General features: G+C 46.5%; 1 protein-coding gene across 1 annotated transcript in view; it reads left to right on the plus strand.

Annotated features, from left to right (window-relative positions):
- The window catches only part of SEPTIN11 (septin 11), a 48513-nt gene that overhangs the window by 24975 nt on the left and 5670 nt on the right, over positions 1-17868 (plus strand). The window contains exons 6-9 of the mRNA XM_068975160.1: positions 1824-1920; positions 4862-5030; positions 13447-13579; positions 15741-15928. Of these exons, the coding sequence (XP_068831261.1) occupies positions 1824-1920; positions 4862-5030; positions 13447-13579; positions 15741-15928 (587 nt within the window). The remainder of the gene's footprint in view (positions 1-1823; positions 1921-4861; positions 5031-13446; positions 13580-15740; positions 15929-17868) is intronic.

Raw genomic sequence — 17868 nt, forward strand, 5'->3', positions numbered from 1 at the left:
CAGGGCTGTTATCATTTAGGGAGGAACGTTTCCCTCTGGTCATCCCCACCGTGATCAGGACTTCGGAAGGGAATAGGATGTTTTCCTTCTCTGGGAAAGCATTGCCTTTAACACTGAAGGATCTCATTCCTGCAGAGGCAGTCCAGCTCTGCTCCACCCGCGTCTGCTCACCCTGAGTTGTGTGAGCCCCTCTGGCTGTCGTGCTGCTGTGGTTAGGATAGTAAAGGGTCTGGAGTCCTTGGAAGAAACCCAAGAGAGATGTTTCCTGGGAAACGGCCATGAGAGCGTGTGAAAGAAGGTTATCCTAGGGGACAGTGGCGGCTTCTGTCCATCAGCACCCACGGAGCAGGTGGTTTCCTAGGTCGTGACATCATAGTGTGGGCTGCAAGGGTCCTGCCGCCCCAGCTCTAGGGAACACTCTGCAGTTCCAGATGCTGGGGAAGAAGATGTGCTTTCTTCCCTTCATCCACAGTGAGAAATCAACTGGAAAATATAAGTACCATGAGCACCAAACAGAATAGCACTTGGGCAGCCTGGGCCAAGGGTTCTGCTAAGCTCTCTGTGGGAGAGGATTAGACTTTAAAAGCATCATCTTTCTCAGTTTATCTGTAGCAGAAGGACCCTGCATCAGGGAGCAGTAAATCAGTAAATAATTACTGATTTATTATTTATCAGCAATAAATCCCAGAGCAGCCATTTCAATGTTATTCTTACCTGCCAATAGGAAAAATATGGAATCACTGTTTTCTCCCCAGAAGGTAGCCATAGTTACCAAATAAACCAGTGCAGCACAGAGCATGGCACAGCCCGGTATCTTCTATAGCAGCTCTGCTCAAGGTGAGTCTGGGTGCAAGGCCTGAGCCAGTAATTTTCTCAGTTGGATTTTGTGCAGTGATCACCTGTCAAAAGCAATGCTCTTCAATAGGAATAAAATATGAGCCGCACAAGGAATTTAAAATTTTCCAGTAGCCACATTTTTAAAAAGTAAGAAGATAAATTTAAGAACTTATTTAACCTAATTTGTCAAAAATATCATTTCTCTGTGTGTATTTCTTTTTTTTCTTCTTGTTTTGCCTGCACTGCAAGTCTTGCAGGACCTTAGTTTCCTGACCAGGGATTGAACCCAGGCCATGGCAATGAAAGCTCAGAGTCCTAACCACTGGACCACCAGGAAATTCCCCAATGTACATCTTACAGTTACATACATCCCAACTTGGACACCTACCTAACTTACTCCTCTCATACTTCAAAGTTTTTCAGTATGAAATAAGTACCAAAAAGATAATTTTCCTTCATGTTTACGTCCACATTGACATAACTGCTTCTTCCTCTTCTTTTTTTTGAGAAGATTTGAATTTGATGCCAAGTGAAGTGCAGTCCTATCAAAACCATAAAGTTGTAATTAAGGGAAAACTGTTTCACACTGCTTCCTTTTAAGTGTAATTGAGTTAGAAGTAAATAAAATTAAAAATTTCTTCTTAACCCGCCTCACGTCAAGTGCTCTTAATCACATAGATGAGCATAGATCAGTGGCTACTGTCAGACACTGGAGGTCCCTCACTTGCCATGCGTATAATTGCAAAGACTCCAGCCTCCCCTGGAGTCTAGCCCACGTCAGAGCCTCGGTAGCTGGTTGCAGGGGGGTCGGATCCATGACACCGACCCCCACTGGGCTGTCGAGCCCCCTCCCTTGTCTGCCCTCATTCCGCCTTTCCTCTGTCCCCAAGGAGACGCCTGTGGGAGGAGGGGGCGTGTGGAGGCAGCGGGGGCCCATCTTTGCCGCTTGGGGAGGGTAACCATTCTGTGTCCTCTGTTGCTGGCAGGTCCACCTCCCTTTCGCCGTGGTCGGCAGCACCGAAGAGGTGAAGATCGGCAACAAGATGGCGAAGGCCAGGCAGTACCCCTGGGGTGTGGTGCAGGGTATGTACGTGGGCATCACAGCGAAGGCGCTCCTCAGCTGTCACCCCCAGGGTGACCATGCGGGAACTCGACATGGGCGGATGGAAGGGGGCCGCTGGCAGTCGCGGAGGAAGGAAAGAAATGGGGAGGCTGGTCCACGACAGAGAGAAGTATCTGCAGAGCCTTTGTGCCCATGAGGCAGCCCGTCAGGAATGCTGGGTGGTGTGGGGAATTTACTATAAATTCCTGAGCAAAGAGAGTTCTTCCCTGGGAGTTAGAACCAGTTTCATCAGCCAAGTATCAGAAAGCTGCAAAGAGTTTCTTGCAAACAAGATGATACTTGTTTCTCCATTATCTCCTGAAAAATTGTCTTCTAATGAAATATTTTCTCAGTCAGCATCTGAGACTTGTGAGAATAAGTGACCTGTAATTGGCGCTCGGGGGACATGACCACAATCTCTAACCTGAAGACGTTTTTTCCTGTGTCACTTTGTTGGGCAAGGTCTCTGATTCTGTTGCCTGCCTTTGGGTGTTGTGAAGGAGGTTATCCAATGCTATGGATTAAGTAGGGTGGCTGCAGAAAGAAAGTTCCTTCATCAGTTTAAGATATATCAGTCCTCGTTGTTCTGAATAAAGGCAGCAAATCTATGAGACCTGAGAAAGCACAGTGCCTTTGAGATGTATAGGAAAATTCTAGTGTTTATGAATCTTCCTAAATTCTCTGCAATAAGAAGATGTTCTTCATATTGTTGATGCGAAAGGAGAAGGGGATGGCAGAGGATGAGATGGTTAGATGGCATCACTGACTCAGTTGACGTGAATCTGAGCAAAATCCAGGAGATGGTGAAGGACAGGAGAGCCTGGTGTACTGTAGTCCATGGGGTTGCAAAGAGTCGGACACAACTTAGTGACTGAACAACATCAGCAACCAGTTGTTGGTAAAATTAAAGAAGGTGGTACATAAAAGCTGCCTTGTTCAGGTCCCGACAGCATCAGTTCAGTTCAGTCGCTCAGTCGTGTCCGACTCTTCACGACCCCATGAATTGCAGCACACCAGGCCTCCCTGTCCATCACCAACTCCCAGAGTTCACTCAAACTCACGTCCATTGAGTCGGTGATGCCATCCAGCCATCTCATCCTCTGTCGTCCCCTTTTCCTCCTGCTCCCAATCCCTCCCAGCATCAGAGTCTTTTTCCAATGACTCAACTCTTCTCATGAGGTGGCCAAAGTACTAGAGTTTCAGCTTTAGCATCATTCCTTCCAAAGAACACCCAGGGCTGATCTCCTTTAGAATGGACTGGTTGGATCTCCTTGCAGTCCAAGGAACTCTCAAGAGTCTTCTCCAACACCACAGTTCAAAAGCATCAATTCTTCGGCGCTCAGCTTTCTTCACAGTCCAGCTCTCACATCCATACATGACTACTGGAAAAACCAAAGCTTTGACTAGGCGGACCTTTGTTGGCAAAGTAATGTCTCTGCTTTTGAATATGCTATCTAAGTTGGTCATAACTTTTCTTCCAAGGAGTAAGCGTCTTTTAATTTCATGGCTGCAGTCACCATCTGCAGTGATTGTGGAGCCCAGAAAAATAAAGTCTGATGCTGTTTCCACTGTTTCCCCATCTATTTGCCATGAAGTGATGGGACTAGATGCCATGATCTTCATCTTCTGAATGCTGAGCTTTAAGCCAACTTTTTCATTTTCCTCTTTCACTTTCATCAAGAGGCTTTTTAGTTCCTCTTCACTTTCTGCCATAAGGGTGGTGTCATCTGCATATGTGAGGTGATTGATATTTCTCCTGGCAATCTTGATTCCAGCTTGTGCCTCTTCCAGCCCAGTGTTTCTCATGATGTACTCTGCATAGAAGTTAAATAAGCAGGGTGACAATATACAGCCTTGACATACTCCTTTTCCTCCTTGGAACCAGTCTGTTGTTCCATGTCCAGTTCTAACTGCTGCTTCCTGACCTGCATACAGATTTCTCAAGAGGCAGGTCAGGTGGTCTGGTATTCCCATCTCTTTCAGGATTCTCCACAGTTGATTGTGATCCACACAGTCAAAGGCTTTGTCATAGTCAATAAAGCAGAAATAGATGTTTTTCTGGAACTCTTTTGCTTTTTCCATGATCCAGCGGATGTTGGCAATTTGATCCTCTGCTGTTTCTAAAACCAGCTTGGACATCTGGAAGTTCACAGTTCACGTATTGCTGAAGCCTGGCTTGGAGAGTTTTAAGCATTACTTTATTAGCGGGTGAGATGAGTGCAATTGTGCGGTAGTTTGAGCATCCTTTGGCATTGCCTTTCTTTGGGATTGGAATGAAAACTGACCTTTTCCAGTCCTGTGGCCACTGCTGAGTTTTCCAAATTTGCTGGCATATTGAGTGCAGCACTTTCACAGCATCATCTTTCAGGATTTGAAAGAGCTCCACTGGAATTCCATCACCTCTACTAGCTTTGTTCGTAGTGATGCTTTCTAAGGCCCAGTTGACTTCACATTCCAGGATGTCTGGCTCTAGGTGAGTGATCACACCATTGTGATTACCCGACAGCACGGAGGGGTAGAAATCGCCAGATGTGACAAGGTCTGGATGTAGCCTCTGCTCCATCTGTCTGGGAGGTGAGCCTGCTCATCAGAACCATGCTCTGCCTCTGGGTGGCAGGAGTCACATAGCCTGCTTGGCAGAATTGTTACAGAGTCGAGACAGTATTTGCAGAGCTCCTCCAGGGTGCCTTGCACTCAGCAGTCAGTATGCACTCAGCAGTCGCCCTCGTCATCAGTCATCACCAATGTCAGAAATCCTGTCTATGTTAGGGGTGGACGGAGGATCCAGTAGAGGATCCTCGGGTGACCTTGAGACCTTAGAGGATTCAGTAGCCATGGTAACAACATCTTAGAAGCATCACTTCAGATTTTAATGACATGGCTGCTGAGAACCCTCCCTGCCTTCTTCCCCATCTCTCACAGTGGAGAATGAAAACCACTGTGACTTTGTGAAACTCCGAGAGATGCTGATCCGTGTGAACATGGAAGATTTACGAGAACAGACTCACACCCGCCACTATGAACTGTATCGGCGCTGTAAGCTCGAGGAGATGGGCTTCAAGGACACGGACCCTGACAGCAAGCCCTTCAGGTATGCGGGCACCCAGCAGTCAGCTCCCCCAGGCAGCAGTCTCTGGGATGTGCTGGCGCACCACAGAAACACTCACTGGACTGAGATATCCAAGGGGGAGGGCTCAGGCGAGGGCAGATTAATAGCACGTATTGCCAGGCATTGCAGTACCACTTTTTCTGCATCACCTCGAGTAACTGATGTTCCTGATGTCATTACTGCCTCCTCATTTTACAGTCGAGGAAGCAAAGCCAGCACAACCTGCCCAAGTTGGAAGTGATGGCGTGAGTTTTGAACCCTGTTATACTCACAGAAGCATAGGACCTGGTTCAGGTGTTTATAAAGGTGTTGCTGCTCATTACAGTTGGCCCTGTTCATTTTTGCCAGACAGATTTAAGGTTGAACCTTGCCAGCAGTCTTATTTTGGAAATGCTTTTACTGGATTTCAGTGAATCCATACAGTTCTAAGAACAGGAGTGGGTAGGAGAGGGAATAGCTTACAGGACCTCTGTCATGTATATTTCCCCACACTGTTAATGGATGGAGATGAAGAGGAAAGATGTGAAGGGGAGAGTGTGGAGACCAGTGTAGAGTTTTGTTGTTGTTGTTCAGTTGCTAAGTCGTGTCTGCCTCTTTGCAACCCCATGGGCTTCTGCATCCCAGGCTTGGTGTGCCAGAGAGTTAGTGGCCCAACAAAGGCCAGGCCCAGTCAGAACCCAGTGGTGGGGAAGGGTCAGCCAGGCAGAGGAGGGTGGGCTGCTGGGCTAGAATTGCCACCTCCTGGTACAGGAGAGAATCACTTTTCCATACGAAACTCATACAGTTTCTTTCCTTTTTAAAAACGTATTTACTTACTTATGACTGTGCTGGGTCTTTGTTCCTGCACACCGGCTTTCTCTAGTTGCGTTGAGCGAGGTCTGCCCTCGAGTTGCAGTTCACGGGCTTCTGATTTCGGTGGCTTCTCTCATTTTGGAGCACGGGCTCTAGGCGCACCGGCTTCAGCAGTTGGGGCGCTCCAGTTCAGTAGTTGCCTGAACAGGTTCAGGACCTGTTGCCCTGAGATGTTTGGGATCATCCCAGACCAGGGATTGAACCTGTGTCCCCTGCACTGGCAGGCGGACTCTCAGCCACTGGACCACCAAGGAAGGCCCTCTTGTAGTTTCTTAATGGGGATTTGAGTTGAGGTGATACGAGGTGTACCAGTTGGGGGCTACAGTTCCTTGGAAAAGACTGTTTTCCTTTGCTTTTGTGGCTGACCTGTAACTTACACTTGGATGTCTAGGAGCCAGCTGGCCACACATTTACCTCCTAAAATGTGCCCGAGGCAGCCTGCGTGCAGTGTGGGCAGACTGTCCCTGGGATCTGAGCTGCCTTTAGGATAGGAGGAGGTTTTTTCCTTGGAATCGCTTTAGAGATAGTTTTGTGAGATCTGGGCTGGTTTCCTGGTACGGTGCTCCTGTGTATCCTGAGAATGAGTAGAGACCCCAGACAAAGGGCTTCTAACCGAGACATTCACTTTTAGCTGGGTTTGCACCATTTAGTCCTGCCCTGGGGGCTTGTGAAACTGACTGTCTTCAACCATGGGAATGTGCTTTCCGAGGCAGCGTAGAGGATCCCTTTTTGTGTATACAGGTTCAGCTGATAGAAACTTGACCCCAAAATAGCCTCAACACAGTCAAGTCTACTTTGCTTATTAAGCTGGAGGAAAATGGTAGTTGGTAGTGGCAGAGGCCATCTTTATTTTTTCATAGAGGTTTTCTCTCCTCATCCCTCCCCCACCCCCAATCCCCGTAGACATGGAACAGAAGGAACGGCAGAACAATGGGACCCATGTGCCTCCACCCTCATTCAAACCCAGACAGCGTTGAAGGGTGACGGGGCATCAGTGTGGGTTCCGGTCTTGGTCCTGCTCCCACTGGACTTCTTGACTTGTCTGGGCCTCAGGTTCTTTATCTGTAAAATGAGGAACTGGGCTGGATCTGGGGATAGTAAGATCTAGTAGGAGTACTTTTTCCAGAATGTGCCCCCGAGGAAATAAATGCGGTGGGTTCTATGAACCATGCAGTCTCTGTCCCAGTCATTCAGTTCCACCCTTAGAGGATGAAAGCAGCCCGAAACCCTAAAAGAACAAGTGTGGCTGCATGGCTGTAAAAAAGATATTCACATCCTAAAAGTGGAGGGTTCTGCTTTAATGTTTGGTGGGACTTTTTAAGACTTCAAGCCCAGAAGACAGCATCTCAAGTAACCCTGAGAGAACTGCTCTGAGGAGACGAGGGGAGGACCCATCAGGTTATATGGAAGTTTTGCCACAAAGGGCAGCTGGTCTGAACTGATCATTGTTAGTTAAAGGAAACCAGATAACCCAAGTGAAGGAATTTAGTGCTTCTCTATGTATGGGAAGACGCAAGAGTCTGGATTCACTGAAGTCATCCCGCTCATTTGCATTTTGGCTGTCCCAGGCCAGGGTCCTGTGTTTTTCACATCCGGAGCTCCCTTGGGGCTCACAGTGGGGGGTGGCTGCAGTCTGGTGGCTGCTAGATCCCAGGTATTCCCCTTCCTGAGTTCCCTCAGGGCTCACCAGCTCACCTTGAAGGGCTGTAATCGCTGATGACTGTGACGTCCGTGTTTTCTGATAGGGCAGGAAATATTCCATTTCTCAGCTGTGTTCCAATAAAACTGTAGTTAGAAAAACAGGAGGGGCGAGATTTCCCCCCTCAGGCTCTAATTTGGCAGCCCCTAGACCTCTAGATCATTACCTGGAGCCAGTGAGCTGCCTGCGGAGGTTAGACTGCGTGTGACTATCTCTGAAGTCTGTTAGAGGTAGTTTACATCCCCAGCATTCAGCACAGCCGTGTTCTTTTCAACTCTGGAATTTGAAGACTGTAATGCAGGCCCCTGGATGGTGAGGATTTCCTGCTGCTGCCCCATCTCTGCATTTGAGCGACAGTTTCTCCTGCAAGGCCAGGGTAGTGCCCGCCACGAGGAGCATTGCTGGGTGGGTCCAGCAGGCTGTTCCTGGCAGAGCGGGGTCCAGCCCACTGCTTCGGCCTCCCAGTCCGGCGGTGGAGGTCCTTGAGACTTGAAGAGAACATGCTTTATTCACACATCTCCCCTTCCTCATTTGGATCCATTTCTACTGGCCTTAGGGTTTCTTTCTGAGGACAAAAAAAGCAGGAAATACAGAATATTGGGTTGGCCAAAACATTTGGGTTTTTATGTAAGATAGTATGGAAACCCCAATGAACTTTTTGGCCAACCCAATATATCTGCATCATCAGAGCCTTTACTCTTTTCCCTGTATAAGAAAATAAGAAATAGAAGTAGACCTTCTAAAAATAAATACTTCCTACCACCTCAGTTCCTGGGAACCCTGGAAGCAGTTTCGCCTCTTAGAGACCCATTCACTCAACCTCAGGTGGCCCTCTTGGTGCAGGCAAGATCCTTGGAATGTAAAAGTCAACTCTGATCACAAGTCTTGGCAGGTTGTAAGGTGAAATGAACTTGGTTTTCCTCTCCTTGCAAACCACCACTTTACAAAGAGCCCAGCCTCTCTTCTGGAGGAGTTTCCAGCCTTCTGGGCACTCACTTCCTGTGGGCCTGACCCTGAGGGTTCACTGCGTGAATGATGACACAGTTAAGGAAAAGCAAAAGCCACAGATAATTTGAGGGATTTCCTGGAATTTCACCATCGAAATCATCACGCCTGGATGCTCATGCTACTGCTAAGTCACTTCAGTTGTGTCCGACTCTGTGCGACCCCATAGACGGCAGCCCACCACGCTCCCCCGTCTCTGGGATTCTCCAGGCAAGAACACTGGAATGGGTTGCCATTTCCTTCTCCAATGCATGAAAGTGAAAAGTGAAAGGGAAGTCACTCAGTCATATCCGACTCTTAGCGACCCCATGGACTGCAGCCTACCAGGCTCCTTCGTTCATAGGATTTTCCAGGCAAGAGTACTGGAGTGGGGTGCCATTGCCTTCTCCGCTGGATGCTCATAGAAGACATTTTTTCCCTGTGCATTTAGGGTGAGGTTGGAGGAGTATCAGCGAAGGACTCCAGGCTTTTATGTTCTCAAAGTAGAGGATTCCTTCTCAGGTGTACAGTGAAGGCCATCCTCCCCTCTGGGCGCCACGTGTGTTTATAGCACGTGTTCATAAAATAGAGGTCTGTAAAGCCGAGGCTGATGAGTGGCAGCTCCCCTGAGTATTACACCAAACCAGGAGCCAGGCGAGCTCAGGGACAGGCCACATTTGAGCCTTGGAAGTGAGTCCCAGGCACAGAAGCCAAGTCTGTGCCCAGTATTGTCCTTCAACCTGCCCGCATTCAGAGTATTGTCTCTTTTGCCTTGTGGCAGACTCTTTCTCTCTGTCACCATGCATACACATCTCCAGGTGTCAGCCTGCTTTTTCTGTTTTTTAAATGTTTATTTTGGCTACACCAGGTCTTAGTTGCAGCTTATGGGATCTAGTTCTCTGACCAGGGATCGAACCAGGCCCCCTGCATTGGGAGCTTGGAGACCACCCGGAAAGTCCCTTCCTGCTTGTTCTGGTGTGCATCTTTTACACCTGAAGCTCACGGCTTCACTCCAGCCAAAGCACCCGTGCCTTCCCAGGACTCAGGCCCCCCATACCCGGGCCGCTTTCTGGCTGGCATTTGGGGAAGAAGCGGGGGCGGGATGTCGCACTGGAGAGGGGATGGGTCTTGTCTCTGCCGCTTGTCTCCTGGGACGCTGCTGCCCTCTTCCCAGCACTCCTTGCACGCCTCCAAACACCGCCTTCTCCTTCGCTCTGCCTGTCAGGTCGTATATAGTGCTCCTTTACTGCCCTTCTCTCGAGGTCACACACCTTGCAGTCCCCTGAGACTTCTTTGTTTTTAGGAGCACCAAAGCCTTGCTTATCCGGCCATAGGAGGCGAGCTCCCACCTGAGCTAGGTGGCCGAGGTGCACGTCCCAGCTCTATCATTTCTTCATCGTGTGACCCACACAGATTACTAAGCTCCTCTGTGTCTGAGTTTCTCCATCCATGACATGTGTGGTGATAATAATACCCACTTCACTGTGTGGTTGTAAGGATGACGCATTTTCGTGTGTAAATTCCTCCACTAACCCGGGTGACGTGTGGGACTCCAGCCTGCCCTTCCCTGGTGGTCCACGAGACGTGACAGGGAGAGAGCCGTGCTGCGTGACTTACCTGAGTGAAGGATGGGCTGGAGTGTCAGCACTTGTTCTCCTTTGCCTTGACCTCCATGGGCAGAGCCGTCTGCTACCCAGAGCTGTTGTGAGAAAATGAGAAGAGAAAAGCCTGTGTTTCAAGCTGGCTTAAAGCCTCGTGAAAATATTGTTCACTTCTCCCTTGGAAGAGGGTGTTAGTAAGTACAATTACAAATGAAGTTGGAAGAGCTAAACATTGCAAAAGGTGTCATCCCCTTAGGTGTCTGAGTGGATACTATAGGGCCAGTTCCTTCTAGGGCGGTTCACTGGCTGGAGGCATTGGGGAGGGTGTCCAGTCTCTCGTTCACACATGGATTTCTGCAGGTGCCTGGGGAGTGTCATCTGTGAATGCATATCTAAGAAATTTACTGCACTGGACTCCTCGGCGTGGGGTTTCTCTTTCTAGCATGTTGCTTGTCATCTCCAGTGTCAGAGCTCTAGAGCCACTTCCTGTGCCCGGATGCAGCCATCTCATCAGCAGCCGGTGTGCAGATCATCTGGCTGCAGCAGTATCACTCTATCCTTTCTCTGGGACATGCACTTTCCAACTCGAGGCTGCAAACTTCCCTGTGAAACACATTCTACATCATGATCTAGTATATACATTGCAGGAAAGAATTTCTGCTGTTCGTGTTTGCACTGCATTTTTTTTTTCTGTCCTAGTCTCTAAACTTTTTATTTTTAACAGATAGATTAAGACCCTCAACTGGGTCATGACTCAATTTGAAAGTGGATTTCCCAAAACAGGAGCCTAGGCTAGGCTGTGTCTGGGACTGCGAAGGCAGAGTCATTCTGAGAGTTCTCAGAATTCCAAGTAGTGTTACCCAAATGAGATTCTCTCTGTGGGTCACTTAACAAAACTTTCCATGATTAAACAGATTTGGGCAGCTCTAAGTTAATCAGTTTAAACAGGTTTTTGTTTTGTTTTTAAACTAAAGGCCTTTTCAGAGCACTTAAGACAACCCTTGGTTGGCATACTAGTTACTGTCCAGTCACCTGGAAACATTTAAGAAGTAAAGAGATTGCTTTGCCTTTGTCGGACATCCTGAGCCAGCATCTCCAGGAGTGGAGTCTAGAAAAGTCCAGTAAACCCTGCCCAGGCAGTGCTGACGTGCTGTAGGTCTTGGGAGCCCCTGCACTCTGGGGCTCTCCAAAGAGAGGTCAAGGTCACACATTGCACCTTCCTTTTGTTCTTTCAGCCTGGGATCCCTTCTTTTGAAGATTTCTTGAAATTAGTGGTCTTTGGAACACATTTTGGGTCATGTTTCTTGGTAGTGTTTCTATACTATTGGCTTGGCCATCAGGTTCATTTGGATTTGTTCCTAACATCTTAACGGAAAAACCCAAATGCAGCTTTTTGGCAAACCCAAGTGGGTGTTCCACTGCTTGTTAGGAAAGGGAGACATATTCATTATCTTAAAATCAACAAAAACTGGGTTCCCTCCCAGAATGTAATAGCAGGGACAGGTCATCCTCTGCCTTTGGCAGTTCTGACCCAAGTAATGCTGTTGAAGAGTTCACTGGAAGCAACAAACAAAATCAAATTTGTAAATTATTTTGTACCTTTATTATCCCATGCATTTCTCTGTTTCGGTGGCTGTAGAGTTTAAATGTCAAGCCCAAATATTGCTATTGTTAGCCAGCACTAATGTTGGCTACACTTGCTTTTGTGTTCTAAGATAATGTGAAAGCCAAATATACCTCCAGAAACTTGAGACACCTAATTGTCCATTACTGGGTAGGTAGTGTTGGTACACTTGAGGGCGGGAGAACTTATTTTTTCAGCAGCCAGTAAAAGCACTGATCATGGGAATAGAAACAATCCTAATTAAGATATTTGTAAGTATGTTGCTATTTTTCCCCTCCCACCCACCCCCAACTTGCATGGCCTTTTCCTCCTTCTGCATGGACAAGTGTGAATGCTGGGGTGGCTCTGCTTGGAGCCTGGGGTCACCCACAGGTGCTCTTCATTTTGGAACCAGCTCTATGGATGAAATTGGTCCCTGGATAAAGGCGGACAGTTCTGCAGACCTGTGTTACTGTAACAACTCTTGTTCTAGGGATAGTTCAAGGGAGAGCTAGAAATAATAATAATTTACCCACAAATGTTTCTCTGTGTGAGTGGGTGAGGGTGTCTGTTTTGCTAAGTTGTGTCACCAACGGTGCTTTTTCTGTAAATATATTTGTTCTGATTTGGAGGTGAAACTGTCCATGGCATCTGCTTTAAAATATCAGGCCCTAAGGTCTGTAGACAGTCAGGAGGTGGATGAGGTTGAAAATAAAAGTAAAACTCCTCCCTGCTCTATTTACAATTCATAATATCACTTGAAGAGTAGTAATTTTCTATAATATCTTTAGATATACTATTGTCTATTTAAATGGTTCACTGAGTCTGTTTTCTGAACTGGGGGTTGGAGGGAGCTGACTGGGGGAGATGACATTTATCCAGCGCTAATGTCATGTCAGATGCTTTCCTCCGTCTGCCCACATTCACCTCCCATAATCATATCCCTGGAAGGCATTGTGTCCACATTCATATAGAGAACATTGAGCTGAGAGGCTGTGCCCTTCCTCAGATCAGTCAGGAAACTGCTGGGAACCTCAAACCAGCCCTGATGGCTCTGTCTGGCTCCAGTGCCAATGCATGTCTCTCCCCACACCGCCTCTAACCTTCTAAAATTCTAATCATGTCTTCAGTGTACTGATCTGGGAGACACTGGCCCGCCCAGGCTGGCCCTGGGTGAATATACCCAGCAGACAGCTTGGGCAGTAAGAGACATCCCCTTAGTGCTCAGGGCTTCCCTGGTGGCTCAGTGGTAAAGAATCCACCTTCCAGTGTAAGAGACTCGGGTTTGATCCCTGAGTGGGGAAGGTTCCCTGGAGAAGGAGATGGCAACCCACTCCAGTATTCTTACCTGGGAAATCCCATGGAGAGAGGAGCCTGGCGGGCTATGGGGTCACAGTCCATGGGGTCACAAAAGAGTAGCGACTAAACAACATCAACGTTAGCGCTTACTGTGCTTGCTGCCACATCTCCGGCTCCTGTATGCTTGTCTTTCTGATCCTCACATAATTTAAAAGAGGTGGTGCCGTTTTGTGTGTCTTTGAACCTGGTAAGTGGCAGCCTTATCTATTTTGAGGAAGCAGTTGGTTAGAAATTGTCTGAACTGAAATTTCTTATCATGCAACTTCACAACACTGTCCTTGGTTTGTGGCTTTTGAGTAGTCTTCAGGAGACATATGAAGCAAAAAGGAATGAATTTCTGGGAGAACTTCAGAAGAAAGAAGAAGAGATGAGACAGATGTTTGTCATGAGAGTGAAGGAGAAAGAAGCTGAACTTAAAGAGGCGGAGAAAGAGGTGAGCCATCTGTCCTGCGTCCAGGGGAGGCACAGAGGAGATAAACGCTTGCTACGTGTATTCTATCAGAGGAGTGGCCTACCAACCTGCTGTGAAGAGTAGGACGGCCAGTCTCATTCCTATTTCACGGATGGGAACACTGAGTGTCCTAAAGATTAAGGGGTTTATGCAGTCACATACCAACTTAGTAGCAAAGCCAAGACTAAAGCTAAATCTTAGATCTCTGGGCCTGATCCCAAAGCCCTGTAGTTCCAGGCCAGGGTAACTGCTTCCTGGATTTCTTTTTTATTTCTTTAAAAAAATTTTTTTAAGCAGTATTTATTGATTATATTACTTTTATTTTGAGAAGTTTCTTAAAACACAAATTAAAGCTTTTGGTCTATCACTTTTGATATGGAAGTTCTTTCTAATAATTAAGCATACACACTAAAACATTACCACTTTAAAATAGTTTAAGCACACAAAATATGCCTAAAACTGTACAGATTAACATATATTTGATTATATAAACATATGCCCCTATTATTAAAATTAAATCACGAACTTAATTTAGTTGCCATTAGGTTAATGTAGTGTGGAAGCTTTTAAGATCACTTAATTAAATGTAAATGTATCCTTTTTATTTGCATTTGTTTCTTATACATAATACCCTAAATATACTGCTAAATGTGTGCTTCAGTTCAGTTCAGTCGCTCAGTCGTGTCCGACTTTGCGACCCCATGAATCACAGCACGGCAGGCCTCCCTGTCCATCACCAACTCCCGGAGTTCACTCAGACTCACGCCCATCGAGTCAGTGATGCCATTCAGCCATCTTATCCTCTGTCGTCCCCTTCTCCTCCTGCCCCCAATCCCTCCCAGCATCAGAGTCTTTTCCAATGAGTCAGCTCTTCACATGAGGTGGCCAAAGTACTGGAGTTTCAGCTTTAGCATCATTCCTTCCAAAGAAATCCCAGGGCTGATCTCCTTTAGAATGGACTGGTTGGATCTCCTTGCAGTCCAAGGGACTCTCAAGAGTCTTCTCCAACACCACAGTTCAAAAGCGTCAATTCTTCGGCACTCAGCCCTCTTCACAGTCCAACTCTCACATCCATACGTGACTACTGGATAGTATATTGTAAAATGAGTAACAGTGAACATTTTCAGATATATGAATTATTTCACATGGTGATGAGTAGTAATTTGTTTTCATCTTAAGTAATATTTTCATTACAGTAAGAGTTTTCACAGAGTTCACAATGAAGGAATCAATTCTCCTCGGATTTTAAAATGACCCAATTCTTTAGCTGATATAGCTGAATGAATATTACTCATTTTCTCCTGTTAAAAGATAAACTGAGATACATTAAAATTTATGAGTCTTTTTGCATGGACATCAATTGGAATCGGGCCCCGTGGATTTCTGAGTAACACTTCCCACTGAGAGAAAGACATAGGTTTGCCTTGATAGTAGATAATGAAAAACCTAGAGTTTACTTAAATAGCTAAGTACTCAACATAGTTTCGCTGCAGAGAAAGGAAAGTTGAGTCTTACTTGCTGTTGGCTTTCAGTATCAAGTGAATGCTGGGTAAAACATCTAGAATCATTCAGTCAGGACGTTTCCCTCCGTTGCTCCTTCCCTTTCTCTTCCTGCCTCCCCACCCATGCTTCTTCCCTCTCCCCGTTTTTGTTTCTGCAGTGTGATATTTTTCTAAATTTAGTTTGTCAAGGTTCAGAAATTTTTCTACATGCTCTTTTTTTTTCCTACATGCTCTTTTTATTTGAATAGTAAGTATACGTCTATCTGTAGTCATTATGTAAGTCTCCAAGTAAACATGTATTATCTGTTTTGAAAAGAACTACTCTTACCGTTAGGTGAGTTTCTTACTAGGAGCATGGATGATTTTAATTTTCTTCTTTATGCTTCTTACAATGAATATGTATTTTATTATCCGAACAACTGCACGGAGATTTCTCTTAGTCCTAAGGGATCCAAGTCTCAATAGAGCACAGGGCTCCACAGGATGCTCTTCACACCTCTGCCTGGCTCAGCCCTAGATCCAGATCCCCTCTGGGAACTGGACCGCAGGCAGCACCACATGTGTATTTCTGAACAGACACAAGCAGCCTTAGACCAGCCAGCATCCCTCCCTCAAGCTTGTTCTCCTCCTCTCCTTTTCAGCTCCACGAGAAATTCGACCTCCTCAAGCGGACACACCAAGAAGAGAAGAAGAAGGTGGAAGACAAGAAGAAGGAGCTGGAGGAGGAGGTGAACAATTTCCAGAAGAAGAAGGCAGCCGCCCAGTTGCTCCAATCCCAGGCCCAACAGTCTGGGGCCCAGCAAACCAAGAAAGACAAGGATAAGAAAAAGTAAGCGGGTGTCGCCCCCACACAGCGGGGTCTCTAACAGTTTATTCCTCTTGCATGTCTCTACTTTTCCCATTTGCAGACTGGAAACTGGTCTGTTACCAGAAAGATAAAAGCGAGTATTTTCTCTACAGTGCAGGGGAGACGATAAAGGTTTTTAAAGTATTTCTAAAGGGTACACAAACACTCATGTCTAAAACTTGACCACACGATCAAGCAAGCAGGACTGGAGCCAGCTGTCGTCTCCAGTAGCATCTCTGAACCGACACTAGGACTCTCGAGAAGACAGTGTATTTCTCTTCACTACTCTCTGGAGACAATCCTCCTGGCTCTTGATGAAAGAGCATCCTAAAATTATGATTGTTAGAATTATTTTTCTATTCTCTCTTGTAAGGCTTGAGAAGCCAGTCATTGACCGTCTTGTTCCCAAAATGAAAGATTCAGAAGAACTGCCAGTGGCCACTAGTTTTCCTCTGAACAAGATGATGAATTGTTTTATTGTGAAAATGAAATCAAAATGCCCATCCTATTAAGACACTTCCACCAGCTCTCAAGACATACCTGTATCCACACACACAAAGAAATTTTTTTTTAATATAGCCTTGATTTAATGGGCCAGGGGGTCAGACTCTGCTCGAGTTGTCACTCCCTATGACATTCCAACAGCAGTGGCCTGAAGCCAGTGGGAGATTTGGGCCTGCCTTGAAATTCTGTCATTTGACGCTTTAAGGCAAATCACCTGAAAGGCTCGAGGGTGCCATTTTACGACAATTACTGTTGGTCTGACAGTAAGCACAGAGGTCAGTACGTTACCTGAGAAGAAAACCTTAGTGGCAGCCAGGTGGTGAGCCCATGGGTGCCACCCTCTTTGTTTAATACGTGACCCTCTGAGGGCAGTGAGAAGACAAGTCAGAGCATGTTTCAGATTCTTGCTCTCCACCCTCAGATGCTAAGGTGCCAGGGGAGAGGCTGACAACTAAGTAAACACTAAAAATGTTGGTACCGGAGCAGGCAGAAAATTACGTTCTTAGACGTAATACGGCAGACACGCGGGAGCCTGCGTGGTCATCAAGTCTGATCAGTGGACAGTGAGCACAGTAGTGAGGTGTTCACTTCATCTCCGTCAATGTGCAGACCTGCCCCCGCAAGGAATAGTGTTATGTGGCCTGTGGTAGAGACCAGCATGCGCTGCTCCAGTGACGTGCAGAGAGAGTTTGCAGTTCTCCTCTGTAGACCTTGACTTTCCAAGCGCTGAGCCAGCAAGCAGTGTGTGAAGGGAGCAGGGGAGCAAGCAGATTTTCTAAGCAATAGAAGGTAGTCAGTGTAGGTGAGCTGTGGTGTTAAATGGGGTTGGTACAGACCCAAGTGATCGAAGGGCTCCAGGGGCTGAAAACTGAGTCATGCTGGATTAATTCTGAGTGACAGCTGCCTAGATTATAATCCAGTTGAAGAACGCGCTTTGTAGTAGCTCTACACGTTGGGGGCAGTGTCGGTCACTAATGGTGACGATCCCCATGCGGAGTCAGAGATTAGTGATTCCTTTAGGGAAGACACAACAAAAGCCATTTGGCATCATACCCTTGTTGATCCAAACCAACCCAGGATAAAAATAGGTTGTGTGTGGGTGTGTTTGTGTGTACACATCTATAGGCAGGAATGAAATAGAAAAAAGCTGCTGAGTCATGGTTTAGGAAACCCAAAGTCAAGTTTTCTTACCCTGAAGCACAAAGTGCATAAAGGTACACGTTTTAGGACTAAACATGTTTATAAAAGACCAACAATGTTCCAAGGCTATCTCATTTATACTGGATGTGCCTTTAAGCAATAAATATTCCAAAAGCTGATCAGCATCGTGCCTCCATTTTCAACCGTCCCTCTAATAACAGACTTCTCCGTGTAAGGAGGTTTTTGTTATCCTTTAGAACGTTTTAGGTTATTTTCTT

The sequence above is a fragment of the Capricornis sumatraensis genome, chromosome 7 (genome assembly GCF_032405125.1).
Source record: "Capricornis sumatraensis isolate serow.1 chromosome 7, serow.2, whole genome shotgun sequence".
NCBI classification, from domain to species: domain Eukaryota; kingdom Metazoa; phylum Chordata; class Mammalia; order Artiodactyla; family Bovidae; genus Capricornis; species Capricornis sumatraensis.